The sequence below is a fragment of the Stegostoma tigrinum genome, chromosome 4, assembly GCF_030684315.1.
Source record: "Stegostoma tigrinum isolate sSteTig4 chromosome 4, sSteTig4.hap1, whole genome shotgun sequence".
Taxonomy (NCBI): Eukaryota; Metazoa; Chordata; class Chondrichthyes; order Orectolobiformes; family Stegostomatidae; genus Stegostoma; species Stegostoma tigrinum.
The window spans coordinates 130,347,625-130,365,003 of record NC_081357.1 but is presented as its reverse complement, the minus strand read 5'-3'; the positions used below and the strand labels follow the sequence as shown (position 1 = coordinate 130,365,003).

Genomic DNA, 17,379 nt, shown 5'->3' with positions numbered 1-17,379 from the left:
AGGCATATGACATGTAGAGACTCAAGTGAATTCCTTCAGAACTGTAGCGGATGTCAGAGTACACTTAAGAGAGGAACCAGGAGGGTTTAAAGGACACACAAGATGGCTTTGGCACATAAGGTAATGGAGAATCCAAAGAGATTATATAAGTACATGAAGGACAAAAGAGTAACTAGGGAGAGAATTGTGTCTCTTAAATATCTTAGAATCTGTACAGTGTGGAAACAGGCCCTTCAGTCCAACAAGTCCACACCAATCCTCAGAGTATCCCACCCTAAATTCCCCTAAATCTACACATCCCTGAACACTATGAGCAATTTAGCATGGCCAATTCACCAAACCTGCACATCTTTGGACTGTGGGAGGAAACCGGAGCACCTGGAGAAAACCCACACAGACACAGGGAGAATTTGCAAACTCCACACAGAAAATCACCTGAGGGTGGAATTGAACCCTGGTCCCTGGTGATGTGAGGCAGCAGTGCTAACCACTGAGCTGCTGTGCTGCCCCAAAAAAATCAACAAGGACATCTATATACAAAACAACAAGAGGTGGGTGAGATAAAGTAATACAATCATAGGGCAATATAGATGGTAACAGGCCCTTCGGCCCAAACTGGTCCGTGCTGATGATGGTGTCCCCTCAGCTAGTTCCAATTGCCCGCATTTGGTCCATATCCCTCTTTCCCATCCATGTACCCATACAAATTTTTTTTAATGTTGCTATTGTACCTGCCTCAACCACTTTCCCTGGCAGCCCATTCCATATACACGTCACTGTCTGCCTGAAGAGGTTGCTCCTCAGGTTCTTAGTAAATTTTTCCCCTAACATCTTAAAACTATGTCCTATGTTTTTCAGTTCCCCCTCCCTGGGAAAAAGACTAGGGCAGCCCGGTGGCTCAATGGTTAGCACTGCAGCCTCACAGCGCCAGGGACCCGGGTTCAATTCCAGCCTCGGGTGACTGTCTGTGTGGAGTTTGCACATTCTCCCCGTGTCTGCGTGGGTTTCCTCCGGGTGCTCCGGTTTCCTCCCGCAATCCAAAGATGTGCAGGCTAGGTGGATCAGCCATGCTAAATTGCCCGTAGCATTCAGGGGTGTGTGGATTATAGGGGGGATGGGTCTGGGTGGGTTGCTTCAAGGGGCGGTGTGGACTTGTTGGTTCGAAGGGCCTGTTTCCACACTGTAGGGAATCTAATCTAAATGCATTCATCCTATCTATGCCCCTCATGATTTTATACACCTCAGTAAGGTCTCCCCGCAATCTCCTACTTTCCGTGGAATAAAGTCCTGACCTGGCCAACCTCTCACTGTAACTCAGTCCTGGCAACATCTTTGTAAATCTTCTTTGCACACTTTCCAGTTTGACTATGTCTTTCCTATAACAGGGTGACCAAAACTGTACCCAATACTCCAAGTGCAGTCTCAGCAACAACTTATACCATCACCCTCTGCTTCCTACCATTCAGCCAATTTTGAATCCAATTAGTAGATCTCCCTGGTCCCATGCAACCTAACCTTCATGAATAGCCTGCCATGAGAGACCCTGTCAAAGGCCTTACTAAAGTCCATATAGACAACATCCACTGCCCTACCTCGTCTATTCTCTTGGTTACCCGTTTGAATAACTCTAAAAGATTTGCCAGACATGACTTCCCACGCACACAAATCCATGCTGACTAAATTATTGTTCCTCATCAGTATTTACTGTTGAGAAAGGCATTGATGCCAGGTAACTTGGAGAAATAAATAGTAATGACTTGAAGAGAGTCCACATTACAGAAGAGGAGGTGCTGGAAGTCTTAAAACACGCTAAGGTAGGTAAATCGGCACGACCTGATGAAGCGTATCCCAGGGCTTTGTGGGAGACTAGGGGGTAAATTGCAGGGCCCCTAGTGGAGATATTTGTATTATCAAGAGGCACAGGTGAAGTGCCCGAAGTTTGGAGGGTGGCTGTTGTTGTGCCATTATTTAAGAAAGGCTGCAGGGAAATGCCTGGGGACCACAGACTGGTCAGCCTCATGTGTGGTGGAAAAATTTTAGAGAGGACTCTGAGACAGGATCTCCAGGCATTTGGAGAGGCAAAGACTCATTTAGGATTATCAGCATGGCTTTATGAGTGGGTAATTGTATGTTACAAATTTGGTTGAGCTTTTTGAAGGCGTGACTAAGAAGTAGATGAGGATGGTGCAGTAGATTTTTTTAAAGGACTTTAGCAAGGCCTTTGACAAGGTACCACGGTGCATTGTAGAGTAAGATTAAATCTCGCGGTATCTAAGGAGAATTAAACAATTGGATACAAATTGGTTTGACGATAGAAAATGGACTGTGGTGGTAGAGGGTTTTCTTACTGGCTGGAGGCCTGTAACCAGCTGTTGCCACGGTGAACAGTGCTGGGTCCACTGTTATTCATCATTTATATAAATTATTTGGATGAGAATTTAGGGCGTGTTGTTTGTAAGTTTACAGATGACACCAAGATTGGTATAGTGAACAGTGAAGAAGGTTATCTGGGAATGCAACAAGTCCTTGACAAGTGACAATGGGAACTGCAGATGCTGGAGAATCCAAGATAACAAAAGTGTGGAGCTGGATGAACACAGCAGGCCAAGCAGCATCTCAGGAGCACAAAAGCTGACGTTTCGGGCCTAGACCCTTCATCAGACCCTCTGATGAAGGGTCTAGGCCCGAAACGTCAGCTTTTGAAGTCCTTGATAAACTGGGTCAGTGGGCTGAGAGTGGCAGATGAAGTTTAATTTAGATAAATGCAAAGTGTTGTACTTTGGTAAGGCAAGCCAGGGCAGGACTTACACAGTCAATGGTAGGATCATGGGCAGTGCCATTTAACAAAGAGGTCTAGAGGTACAGGTACATAGCTCCTTGGAAGAGGAGTCACAGGTAGACAGGGCAGTGAAGAAGGCTTTTGGCATATTTGCTTTCATCAGTCGAGGCTTTGAGTACAGAAGTTGGGACATCTTGTTGCAACTGCACAAGATGTTGGTGAGACTACATCTGGAATACTGCTTTCAGTTCTGGTTGCCCTACTATAGAACGGATATTATTAATGTAGATAGAGGGTAGAAAAGATTTAGAAGGATGCTACCTGGACAGGAAAGTTTGAGTTATAAGGAGAGGTTGGGCAGACTGGGACTTTATTCCATGGGGCATAGGAGACTGAGGGGTGACCTTATCAAGGTTGGTAAAAGCAAGAGAGGCATAGATGAGGTATAAAGTCAACAGTTTTTCCCCAGGATAGTGCAGTCTAAAGCTAAAGGGCATAGGTTTAAAGTGAGAGGGGAGAGATACAATAGGGTCCAGAGGAGCAATTTTTCACACACAGGGTGGTGAGTGTCTGGAATGGGCTGCCGGAGGGAGTAGTGGAAAGAAGTTCTTTCACCATTTAAGAAACATTTAGACAAGTATTTGGATGAGATAGGTATAGAGAGATATGAATCAAATGCAAACAAATGTGACTAGTTTAATTGTTAAAACTGGGCAGCACGGACAGGTTGGACCAAAGGGCCTGTTTCCATGCTGTAAACCTCTATGACTATGACTCTGTGACTCTAAATACTGACTGTTTTAGGAACATTTCAACTGCAAGGCCCAGGCCTCTGTGTTTGATAATATTAATTTGAAGTGCACTCTACAATAAAGGTCTTTTCAGATGGCTTATCTGAGATCTGTATCGATGACTATCTGATGAATAAAATTGGCTACTTTAAAAGCCTCATAATTTTACCCTCCTAACTGGATTTGGCATTTTATGTGTGCTTTCAGCCATTGCAAACAAGGACTACTTTAAAATATACTTTCTTAAGAAAGAAAATTGCTTTGAAAATATTCCGTGATGTATTTATAAGCAGTAGCCCAGTAAAGATTGATTTATATATTTGAAAGTGGGTCCACCACAAAGAAACATATTAAATCTCTATAAGTTTTCCCACCTGTGATTAATCCAATTTACAGAACTGAGTGTTACTTCTATAAAAATATACAGAAATATTATCTGGTTAGGTTCAGGTAAGGCAGTCAGTTTCTCAAAAAGTTAACAGAACAATCATTCAAATGCTTTTGAAAATGAACCAGCTTAATTTTAGGAGCCTCCTCATGATCTGGAAATTAGTACAAATAGGGCAAACTCCCAGCCATGATGAACTCATCCTGGGGTCATGGCCAGTTTTATGAGTTGTCCTGGTTCTGGTTCAGTATTTTTTGAAACTAGCACAGAAACAGAAAACCTTCAGAATCCCAAGTTGCTTTCATGAAAGTACGTGCTTCAAGTCCACTGAACTCTTGCCCTGGTTACACTGATAACATAGGAACCATGTTGCAAGCATCGAATACAAACAAGAAGGAACCCACCCTAGCCAATACATTTATCTCACTTCATATGCATGAGAAACTAAACATTTTCTGTTTCCAAATCGTAGGTCCAGTGAATTTATTAGTTAATTTCCTCTAATTAACAATTTGGCGCTGAAAACCATCACTGACTTTTCATCCATCCATATCAGCAAGCAGCTGAAAAGGTACCGGCCTTGATGAGTGATTTCCTTCCAACAGAATCTGGTTTCCCTCGAACAGACTGGAAATTATTGCTGAGGAAGCTCACTGATTTGTTTTTGTTTTCTTTTGTTCTGTGTTTTTTTTTGTTGCTGTTGTTGCATTTCCCGATTTCTCTTGAGCCTCGACCTTTATTTTTCAATTTACTTTTCCTCTTCCTGTATTTGCTCAGTACTGGCAACCCATGATTAACAGATGCTCATACAAATAAGGTAACACAGAGGGGTATATCAGCATTAATTTTAATTTTAAAGATCCAACAAGTGAACATTTCCTCGTACTTATGAACAGCTATTTTATTTTGTCCTGCATGGAGCTCTGACCTGTGTGCATAGCAGCGTGCTAGCATACTCCAGAATGTTCCCAAATATTCAACTTGCAATTTTTATTTAATTTTGTATTTCCTGCTTCATTGCCTTTCCTGTGTCTTGTATTTCTACTATTTTAATTTTCTCACTCTCTTTAGTTTTGTTCTTCCTTCAAATTTACATCCTATTCTCAGTAGCCCTGGTTTGATTTGCTTTCACCATGATTTACCACTGGGGTTCTGTACTCCCTTTACCATGCCCTGACAACCCTGTGTCTTTCTGCTCCACCTCCAAGTGATGGTCCTGGTTCAGGAAGGGTACAAGGAAGTTGACAATACTGAAATGATGCAGTGACTGTTGCAGTTCCCAGCCTGACTGATATTGGGTTTCATATCTGAAAAGAAAGTTTATATATGGAGTAAATAATTCCCTACCTTCCACTGAGCCCCACACTCTCTTTCAACCAAGTTGAATATTGAGTTACGAGCAAAAATGTGTGTTACAGTTTACTCTGTTGCCTGTTACAGGACACAGGTTCTGCACATTCACGATATATCTCAGTGAATAACTGACCTGGGCAGACTTGGAATGATTCCAGCTTAAATCTCCCAAACTTGCTGTGAACGTGTAGGAACTATTCCCTGTCCTAACAGTGATCTTGTAATACCACCTGGAAGAACACGTATAGGAAAGGTGATTGCTGAGAGCTCCCAGGGTGAAATAGTTTCTGTTATTTAAGGCTCACACTTTGATAATAATTGTAATTAGCACTAATAATAATGTTCTTCACTCCTGTGTGATTAGATTCCAGCAAGGAGAAGATACTAGAAGAAAATAATTGACAAGATGAAAATAATAATAAACAAATAACACATTACCAAATCAATCAGATCGTTTTACATTCAATACATCATGTTGGGAAGATTGGATCTGCATTGCAACAGATCTCTCTTTTTTTCTTGTGTGGGATAGGGGCATTGCTACTAAACTGGACCTGATTGCCCATCCCTCATTCTCTTTGAGAAGGGAGTTCTCAGGAAGGGTCAACTGACCCAAAACATTGATTCTGATTTTTCTTCACAGATGCTGCCAGACCTGCTGAGCTTTTCCAGCAACTTCAGATTGGGAAAGCACTGGTAGTGAAGGTTTCAGCGGTTTTGGCTGTGAGATTAGAAATACATGCTCTAACCTGTACTACCTCTCTTCCTTTAGAGGTACTCCTTAAAGCGTACCTCTGGTCACCTACCCTGACACCTCCGACGTAGCTCAATGCCAAATGCTGTTTGATGTCATTGGGAAGTATCATGAGGGAATAATGTCACAGCTGCAAAGAAATAGTAATGTATGCCAAAATAATTATTTGCACTTGGTCCAAGAGGAGAGATGAATGAGAAGGGCTTTGTTTCCAAAGGGAAGGATGTCTGAGCTCAAGAATGAACAACTTTCTTATTAAACCCATGGAAGCAAGTGGGGATGTATTTATTTAACTCTCTTCAATGTAGATATTTTATATTACAGTGGAAGTATAATCTGATAGCTTTGACACACGAATCATCTAAATTCTTCTTAAATAATAGAGGATTTTTATCATTTAAGCTACCTTCTTGCACTTTTGTTTAATGTTCCTGATTAAAAAAACATATTGCAAGTAGGCAGATCCTCCTGAAAACTTAAACTTGTATTATTTGCAACCGCACAAGTCAGGAGTGTGATGAAATACTCCCCACTTGCCTGGATGAGTGCAGCCCCAACAACACCCAAGCTTGACACCATCCAGGACAAAGCAGCCGCTTGATTGGCACCACATCCACAAGCATCCACTCCCTTCATCACCGATGCTCAGTAGCAGCAATGTGTACCATCTACAAGATTCACACCATATATATGCAAACTAAAGATAATAGTCCAGTTTGTTTTGCAGACAAAATAATATATTGAAATTGCAGGGCAGCAAGATTTTGATGCTAAACTTTGTTAAAGCAATAAAACTAGAATGGGATTGATCACAGTGTTGAAGGTAAACAGAATGCTGGAAGTGCTCAGCAGATCAGACAGCTTCTGTGAAGAGAACTGATGAATTGACATCTTGGGTTGAACCTTTAGTCAGGATTGTAGGCGATTACCATTCCTTTTACAAGTAGATTTCTCATACAGTTTGAAAATCAACGTGATCAAACATTCTCTCATGGTGTATGGATCTCCAGTTAAATGTACAGACATGAAAGCTTTCTCAGGACCAAATGAATTAATAACCTCTGAAGCGAGACCATTGATCATCCTTGATTAGTGAAATAATAGTGGGGAACATTGCATATCCTATTTAATGACCAGATGTTCACATTTAAATATATTTCAATTATCTAATGATGTTTTGACTGTATGTTGGCAGCAAGAATAAAACTGCTGTAGAATAAGTAATTTTCAGAACAGCAATTTCTACGTGCCCTGTTGAAACTTGGCAACAATTTCCTTTTTCCCTCTTGGATTAATAAAATACTACAAGATGAAACTTAGGAATGTCCCTAGCTGAAAGCTGCCAGTAGTAGAGAGGTGTTTGAAAATATCTGTATAATTTAAACAGAATTCAATGACAATAATGCAATAGCAGGGGAGTACAGCCGAGGCTGTATTAGGTTCTGCTCAGACTGCATTTGGAATATTGTGAGCAGTTCTGGGCCGTTTATCAAAAGAAGGATGTGCTGGAGTTTTAGGGGGACCAGAGGAGGTTTGCAAGAATGATCCCAAGGATGAAGCATGTGTTACATGAGGAGTGATTGAGGACTCTGGGTCTGTACTGTTTGGAGGTTAGAAGGATGAGGGAAGATTTGATTGAAACTTACAGAATACTGAGAGGCCTAGATAGAGTGTACGTGGACAAAATGTTTCCATTAGTAGCGGAGACCCAGACCACAGGACACAGACTCAGGGTAAATGGATGGCCCTTTAGAACTGAGATGAGGAGGAATTTCTTCAGCCAGAGGGTGTTTAATCTGTGGAACTCATTGCCACAAAAGGCTGTGGAGGACAAGTCATTGAGGTTATTTGAGACAGTGATTAGTAAGAGGATCAGGGGTTACAGGGAGAAGGCAGGAGAGTGGGGTTGAGAGACATATCAGCCATGGTTGAATGGCAGAGAAGATCTGATGGGCCAAATAGGCTAACTCTGCTCATTTACCTTATGATCTTAATCCTGCATTTAAATGTACAGAGAACGTTTCACTGTAAGCATTCTAAATCCATGTCATATGTTTGCAATCCTCTAAAAATGGTATCCATATCAGCACTTTTTAAAGAATATATATTTGTATATATATTTATATATATATATAGAATTATTTTTGAGAAATCTGATGAAGGGTTAGGACCACAGCCATGGAAAGAGTGAATCAAACCTATAATCTTCTAATCCGTAATCAGACACACTCTGCACTGTGCCATTGGCCTTGTGACAAGAGAAACTATGCAATTGTATGTATGAAATCTTGCAGTAATCACTGTGTTGAAATTAAAGACAACAATTATTAAAATACATGTGTTGCATGACTAAAGAATGTTATTAAGTATTTGCTATTCTTGATAAATTGTAAATTTATCACACACGCATATAATAGAAAATAAATTATGCAGCAGTGTGACTGTTGGCAGTCAATATTAAAATGTTGTATGACGTGATCGCGCACTAGTTTATCGTTCATTGTAGATTAATGTTTTCGCTGTTTCTGAACTGCAGCTGAGCGGAATTCGAAAAGGGAAACTGGCAGCTTTAATTAGAAGCAGAGTTTGGTTTGGTGACTTGGGTTACCAGTCATTTATCTAATATTACATGGCTTTTCCAACCTGGCCACCACCCAAGTAATAAATTTATTTGCTTGTGTAGAACCTGAGAGATTTAGTCAAGCAGTTCGATGAAGGAGATTAAAATTGTGCACGCCATATAAATCAGTTACAGCATATTTTCCACACTGGTGTGTTCTTAAGGTAACTTTCACGTGATCACTGTTTCAAAAGCTGAAACAGTTTTGTACAGGTCATGTTTTGGTTTTGACTTTATTTTTGCTGTTGCACTAAGTAATGGTTAGAAATCTGTCTCTCATACAATATTAAAAATTTGAAGTCAATTTAAATACAGCTGTTGCAGGGTCAATGGTTTTCTGAAGAAGGGCAGGGCTTTTTCTCCAGGCATTGAGAAAGCACTATCAGATTGACTTTTTTTTATCTTTCATGGGATGAGGGCCTCAATAGCCAGGCCATCATTTGTTGCCCATCCCTAATTGCCCTTAAGAGTGAACCACATTGCTGTGGGTCTGGAGTCACATGTAGGCCATCTGCCATGATAGAATTCAACCCCAGGTCCCCAGAATGTTATGGAGACAGTAAGAGCTGCAGATACTGGTAACTAGAGTCAACAAACAAGGAGCTGGAAAAGCACAGCAGGTCAGACAGCATCTGAGGAGAAGGAAGTCAATATTTCATGTTTCAGCTTGATATTTATCGTCTCCAGAATGTTACCAGGGTCTCTGGATCATTAGTCCAGTGCTAACACTACTACTCCATTGCCTCCATAAATGGGAGTCAGAAATCTGCGCTATGTGGGTAACAGCCATATCCAAATTGGCCAATCAGTGGCCACATCGTGGATTACCATGTGATTAAGGATGACTGGTGGGTGCCTCAAGCCAGAAGGTAAATGGGAAGCTCTCCAGCACTGAGCAGAAGCTTGCTTTTCTGAGGGGGAAAGAGAGAGTGGGATTGTTGAAAGATGCAGGTTCCCTTTGTAGAAGAGGCAGCTGGATCTCTAAGGGTCTGAGGTCAGCTTCTCACAGCAGGCCTCAAATTGGGTTTTATACCTTGCCCTAAATGGCTAGCCACTACTTGCTGGAAGTAGCCACACTCCTTCCCAAAATACCACCCCTTCAACACCACATCCCCACCCATTCTCCAGGGACCTACAGACATCAAGACTGAGGAAGACAATTCAGCCCCCCATCTGCCTCAGCAATTCAATAAGATCATCTCTGGTCTGATTGTGACCTCAAATCCACACTCCCCACCAATTCCAATCATCTCAAGTTTTTGTCTTATTTGGCAATGCCACCATTTATTGTCCAATCTGAATTTCCCTTGTGAAGGTGATGATGAACTGCCATCTCAAATTGTTGCATTCAGTCTGGTAGAGATGCGGTTAGGAAGAAGTTCCAGGAATTTTATCTGGGCAAAATGATGAAATGGCAGTTTATTTCCAGTTCAGGCTGTTGTGTGATTGGAGGATCCTGAGAAACGGTAGTGGAATGTGCCTATTTCCCCTATCCTCCTAGATATTAGAGGTGATGAATTTGGTAGATGCTCTTAATGAATCCTTTGTGGATTACTGCAGTGCATCATAAACTTGGTAAACCCTAGCAGTGTGGTGTGCCAGTAGTGAAGTGAGTGAACTATTAGAGCAATGGGTGGGGTGCTAGTCCAAAAGGATGCTTTGCCCTGGATGCTGGCGAGTTTTTTGAATTGCTGTCATCAAGGGCAGTGGAGAGTATTCCATCACACCCCTAACTTGTGACTTGCAGATGATGGACAGACTTTTGGCAGTGGGGGATGTTGATTATTCACAATGGAATTCCCAGCCTCAGACTTTTTAAAATGACAGAATTTATGCAGTTGGTCTAATTAAGTCTCTGTTTGGTGATGACTCTAACGATGTTTAGGGTTTGATTCATCAATGATAATGCCAACAAATATCAAAGAATGTTTTTGGATCCTATCTTGTCGGAGACAGTTATTTCCTACCATTTGTGAAATGAAAATGTCATTTGCCATTTGCCAATCAAAAATAGAGTATGAACTAGCTACTTGAAGTCACAGACTGCTTCATTATCGAGGAGGTTGAAATGGAACTGAATACTGTACGATCAGCAGTGATAGAAGGAATGTCATTGTTAAAGCAGTTAAAGATGGTTAAACATAGGTAACTACCCTGACTTACCTGAGGTCTCCTTTGGTGCAGTGGTGGTGCCCCTCCCTCTTACCCAGAAGGCCTGGGCTCAAGTCCCACCTATTCCAGAAATGTGCAATAGCATCTCTGAGCAGGTTGACGAGAAAATACTTCCCCTGAGGAATTTGCTCAGTGTTTGAGATGTGTGACCTCTTACAACCATGCCATCTCCTTTTCAGTTTGGTATGACTGTAGCCAGTGGAGAGTTTTCATTCTGATTCCCATTTATTTACATTTCACCAGGACAGCTTGATACCACAGTCAGTCAGACTGCCCCTTCAACTTCTGAATTCATTTGTCTAGTTCATGTTTGGAACAAGGCCGTATTAAGGCCAGGAGGTGAGTGATCCTAGCAGAATCCAATCTGACTGTCAGTGTGCAGGTTGTGCTGAGAGAGTGCCATTTGTTAGCACGGTCGATGACACCTTCCATCACTTTGCTGATGATCGAAAAGAAACTGATGAAGCAGTAATTGCCTAGATCGTACCTGTGCTTTTTGTTTTTAGTAGTCAGAAATACTGAGGCATCTTTTCACGTTCCTGGGTAGGTACCAGTTTTCTTAATGTTGAAAAATGATTTATGTAAGGCGCATGGCTAGCTCTGGAGCGTGTGATCACCACCTCACAGGTATGTTTTTGGGAACCATACCCAGTGAACTCAGTACATGATTAGAGTGAATGCAATTGACTTGAATCCTGGCTTCTGTGATAGCTCCAGACCTCACTACAGCCATGTTCACAAAGATGGAAAAAGATGCTGAGTTCAAACCACAGGATAAAAGTGACTCCTGTTGGCATCAGAAGCTTGAAATGGATCATCTGCTCAGCATTTCTTTCTGAAGTTAGTTGTGAACATTTTTGCCCTGTTTTTGCCTTGGCCTCCAGGAAACTGCTATTGCTGAAGATCGTCCATACAGCCCCCTCCACTATTCACTGATGTGACTGAACGACAGAATTTTGATCTGATCGATTTGTTGTGGAATCACTGAGCAGCATCTTTCACATCTTGTTTCCATGGTTTGGCCAAAATCCAGTCCTGTGGTGTCACTACACCAAATTGGCATTTGGAAAACTAGAAAATAAGAGCAGGAATAGGCCATTCAGCCCTTTAAAGCTGCTCCATTGCACCAGGATCATGGCTGATCCTCCAATTCAGTCCCATTTTCTCCCCATACTCTTTGACGTCTTTAGCCCTAAGAACTATATCAAAGTCCTTCTTGAAATCATATAATGCTCTGGCCGCACTCACTTTCTGTGGTAGAAAATTCCACAGGATCAGTCTCTGGGTGAAGATATTTCTCCCCACCCCAGTCTGCTTTGCGTTGCACAGTGGCTCAATGGTTAGCACTGCAGCCTCGCAGCACCAGGGCCCCGGGTTTGATTCCAGTCTCAGGCGACCATCGGTGTGACGTTTGCACATTCTCCCCATGTCTGCGTGGGTTTCCTCTGGGTTCTCCAGTTCCCTCCCACAGTCCAAAGGTGCGCAGGTTAAGGTGTATTGGCCATGGGAAATTGCCCATAGTGTTCAGGATTATGGGGATAGGGCGAGGTGTTGGATTTGGGTGGGATGCTCTTCAGAGGGTCATTGAGGACCCAATAGGCCAAATAGACTCTTTCCACATTGTACAGATTCTAAATATCCCCCCTGTATCTTAACCTGTGACGCCTGGTTCTAGAACTTCATTTTTAACCAAATCTGGTGTTGCTCTCCTATACTCCTCATTGAATCAGAGATGGTCATTTAGCTTGACAGTAATAGTAGATTGGGGATATGATAGACCATTGAGATTACAGATATGGTGGAGTACAATGTTGCTGATGATGGCCACAGGGCTTGATGGATACCAGTCAGAGGAACTTATTAAAAGTGGAATAAACCAATGTCTTTGGAATGAATGTTTCTTGGTCTTGCACTTTCTAGTACAATCTTGACATCCCATACTGTCCATGCTATTTATTACTGTAAAAATGTGATTAAGTGGATTGGTGAACAAGCCCTGTCATGTGTGTAACCCTTTAGAATGAAATTACATTGTGGGAAGGTGTTCTTTTAAAATCACTATTGCAACCTAGCTATACAGAAAAGGAAATTTTACTTTGAGTGATGCTTACCACTGGCTTGAAAGCTTAATTCCTTGTCAATTATAATGATATATAGGAAGCAACTACAGAATTTCTCAATACAGGATATACTTGAAGAAGGATAAGGTTTGCTGTTGTGTTTGATCAGTAGGCCAGTAGTTCAGTCGAATGGAGCGGGGTTATTTGCACTGTATCAGTAATTGACATCAATCACAGAGAACTGTCACTTACTGGCCCCTCTTTTCTTTCAGCAGACGAAGGGTGTGAGGATGAGGAAGAAGCAGGGAAACTGCAGAATGGAAAAGAAAGGAGTGAGTGTATTAAACAAAATTGGTCTGTCTTGGGGATTTTCCACAAAGTTTGCTTTAATTTTTTTTATTAACTTGCTGCGTGGAAATGTTGACATTGGATAAATGAAGTTAGTCTGCTCTAATAGCAGGCACTGGCACAGAAAGAAGGATAATGCCTGGATTGGTTAGTTAAAACTGACTTTAGAAATATCACCACAAAAATGCCATCCAGACAGTTTCACACCTCTTGTGAAACACAAATGCACAAGGCAATGGCTTAAGTGTTTGAGTCTATTTTCTACCAGATGTAGAGCCATAGGGATGTACAAAGAGATATTAATTCATTCTTTAATAATTAAGTTTCTTTCTAAAATATTTTCAAACTGAACCCAAAACAGGATTTTGCAGCACAATTGTATTACAATAATTGTCCTAATTTTTCCTTCCTTATTTGGCTTTCAGATAACAGTAATTAAAGCTGAACAAGTGGTGAATTCTCACAATAATACCTTTAACATTCTAATTCCAAACAAAAAAAGGGCATCACTTTTCACAGGTGGCTCCTTAAAGGGACAGAATACAAATCCCTAACAATTATTTAATTAATTTGCTTTTTGCAAAAAGAACAAATAAAAGAAACAAAAGAGATTGGCACAGGAACAGGCCCTCCAGACTGTGCCGATCATTATGCCCTAACTAAATGAAAAAACTAACCTTCTGCCTTATTTGGTTCATATCCCTCTATTCCCTGCCTATTCATGTAACCATCCAGATGCCTCTTAAATGTTGCCAATGTGCCTGCTTCCATCACATCCTCTGGCAATGCATTCCAGGCTCCTACCACTCTCTGCATGAAAAAGTTTTCTTGCACTTCTCACTTAAACTTTTATCAGAGATAATGGGAACTGCAGATGCTGGAGAATTCCAAGATAATAAAATGTGAGGCTGGATGAACACAGCAGGCCAAGCAGCATCTCAGGAGCACAAAAGCTGACATTTCGGGCCTAGACCCTTCATCAGAGAGGAAAGCAGACAGGGGTGGGGATGGAAAAATGTCTTGGGTGGTGGGGTCGGATTTTAAATGGCGAAAGTGTCGGAGGATGATGCGTTGTATCCGGAGGTTGGTAGGGTGGTGTGTGAGAACGAGGGGGATCCTCTTAGGGCGGTTGTGGCGGGGGCGGGGTGTGAGGGATGTGTTGCAGGAAATACGGGAGACGCGGTCAAGGGCGTTACCTAGAATACACCTCCTCCCACCCACCCTCCTGCAAAAATTCCATCCCCTATTCCCAATTCCTCCGCCTCCGCCGCATCTGCTCCCACGATAAGACATTCCACTCCCGCACATCCCAGATGTCCAAGTTCTTCAAGGACCGCAACTTTCCCCCCGCAGTGATCGAGAACGCCCTTGACTCCCTTGTTCGCACCCCCATCTACCTACTAACCTCATCCCACCTCCTTGACCTGTCCGTTTTCCCTGGACTGACCTATCCCCTCCCTACCTCCCCACCTATACTCTCTCCACCTATCTTCTTTACTCTCCATCTTCGGTCCGCCTCCCCCTCTCTCCCTATTTATTCCAGTTCCCTCTCCCCATCCCCCTCTCTGATGAAGGGTCTAGGCCCGAAACGTCAGCTTTTGTGCTCCTGAGATGCTGCTTGGCCTGCTGTGTTCATCCAGCCTCACATTTTATTATCACTTAAACTTTTCCCCTCTCTCCTTGAACCTGCCCGCTTGTAATTGAAATTTCAAACCTGGGAAAAAGCCTCTGATATTCCATCCTATCTATGATCTCATAATTTTGCACACCTCTATCAGGTCCCCTCTCAGCTCCGCCTGTCCGTGAAAACAATTCTAGACTTTTCACCTTTCTTCATAGCCAATTCAAGCTTGAAACCAGGCAACATCCTCGTGAACCTTCTCTGCACTCTCTCCAAAGCTTCCACTTCCTTCTGGTAGCTTGGCGACCAAAATTGCACACAATACTCCAAATGCTGGCTGACAAGGGTTTTATAGAGCTGCACCATGGTTTGCCAACTCTTGTATTCCATCCCCTAGCCGATGAAGGCAAACATGCCAAATGCCTTCTTGTTTACCTTGGCCACCTGCATTGCTACTGTTAGGGAACTGTGGACCTACACGCCCAGCCCCATCTGAATGTGAATGTTCCTAAGGGTCTGCCATTTACATTACAATTCACACTTAAGTTCGCTCCTCCAAAATGCATCACTTTGCATTTTTCCTGATTAAACTCCATCAGCCATTTCTTTGCCCAAGTCACCAATCTATCTATTTCCTGTTGTATCCTTTCACAATCATCGGCACTATCAGCAACTCCACCTATCTTCATGTCATCTGCAAACTTACTAATCAGATCACCCACATTTTCCTCCTGATCGTTTATATATGCGACAAACAACAGAGGATCTAAGACAGGCCCCTGTGGAACATGACAAGTTACCGGTCTCCATTCTGAAAAACACCCTTCCACCACTACCCTCTGTCTTCCAAGACCAAGCCAGTTTTGTATCCATCTGGCCAACCTACCCTGAATCCCATGTGATTTTAGTTTGTTGACTGATCTGCTGTGTGGAACTTTCTCAAATGCCTTACGAGAGTCCAGATAAACCACATCCACAGCTCTTCCTTCATCAGTTATCTTTGTCACCCCTTCAAAAAAATCAGTTAGGTTGGTGAAACATGACCTTGACTATATTAAATCATGCTGCCTGTCACTAACTTGTGCATTTTCTTCCAAATGTGCAGATAGAACATAGAACAATACAGCGCAGAACAGGCCCTTCGGCCCTCAATGTTGCACTGACCTGTGAACTAATCTAAGCCCCTCCCCCTACACTATCCCATCATTATCCGTATGATTAGTAAGTTTGCAGATATTTTATCCTCCAAGAGCTTCCCCACCACAGGCGCCAGGCTCGCTGTTTCTAACTTGTTTCTTTTATCCTGGAAAATTGAAAGAATGAAATAAAATCTCAACACAGTTTCTTTATATAGATACAAAAGTGACAAGCACACTCAATTATCGCTTCCACATCTAGATGTATCCCTATATCGGAAAATCCAGAAAGGAAGAACTATAAACTTTCAACTGGTTTAAAATCTCCACCAACATGCAAATATGTATTAAACAACATCCAACACCCAAGAAAAAACAATACACAAGAGCAGATCACAGAGGGTTAACATTTAGTTGAATGACTTGCAGACTGTATTGGAAGTCATATTTAAGCAGAAAAGAATCGTGCACAATGAAAATATACAAACCAAGCCTTTTATGGTTTATATTCCAACATTTATTATTACTTTTTCGTAGCCATTTTCTTCAAATCCAGATTTTTTTCTGATGTTCCAACATGGCTTGTGGTTTGGTTGGAGTGTGAGATACAGAATGTTCTTTGTGATCAGAATCACAAGTTGAAAGGGGGACCTTGTCTTGTCTTGTCTGAGCAGTCACCAGTACCTTCTGCTCAGCCTGTTTCCCTTAAAGACCGAACATCTGAATTTCCTTGTGAAGTCCTTCACCTGGTTCTCTTAACACATTATCTGGCATCATACATCTCCTGTTTCAGCTTTTATTGGAGCTGCTGTTACTCAGCAACAGTACTGTTTGCATTCAAAGACTAGATGTGCTGTGCTGTTACATTAAGTTCAGCTCCTAACCTCTAAATTCTGCTCTGACCTCTTTCAACCATTTATCGCTTGATCTATCTGCTCCAGTTGTTCTTTTTCCTGAGTCAGCCTGGCTCACTCGGATTTGCCTGACTGACACATATCAAGGCAACAATTATACAAAATTGCCAATCCTTTCTCCTCTTTCCTGACAGCTGTTTATCCCACTAATTCCTAATACTCATCTGGTGCACTTCATGGATCCCAGCCTTAGTCAATTTACTTAGAATCATCACATTTTTATGAGCCAAGAATCCAGTAATTGCCTCTATGGGTTCCCAATCAAAGTTTCTCTTTGCCACAGCTAATATTCCATTTCTAGTCTGATGGCTCTGCCTCTAGGAAATGGGCCCACTCTCCCCCTTTATTTTCTCGCATTTGTTCCCTAGGGAACCGTCTCCCCATTTTACCCCATGGCCATACATCAACTCATTTCAGTTTCCTCTTTGCGTAATTCCAATTAG

The 17,379-nt window shown here is 42.0% G+C and overlaps 1 protein-coding gene across 11 annotated transcripts in view; it reads left to right on the top strand.

The window, feature by feature from the left end:
* dtnba (dystrobrevin, beta a) overlaps positions 1–17,379 on the top strand; it is a 537,031-nt gene that overhangs the window by 506,261 nt on the left and 13,391 nt on the right. For 7 of the 11 annotated variants that reach the window (XM_048530760.2, XM_048530769.2, XM_048530766.2 and 4 more), the window contains one exon: positions 13,190–13,249. The exons of 2 other annotated variants lie outside the window; for them this stretch is intronic. In XM_048530760.2, coding sequence (XP_048386717.1) covers positions 13,190–13,249 — 60 coding nt within the window. The remainder of the gene's footprint in view (positions 1–13,189; positions 13,250–17,379) is intronic. 2 more of the 11 variants (XM_048530768.2, XM_048530759.2) reach the window with 1 other exon arrangement.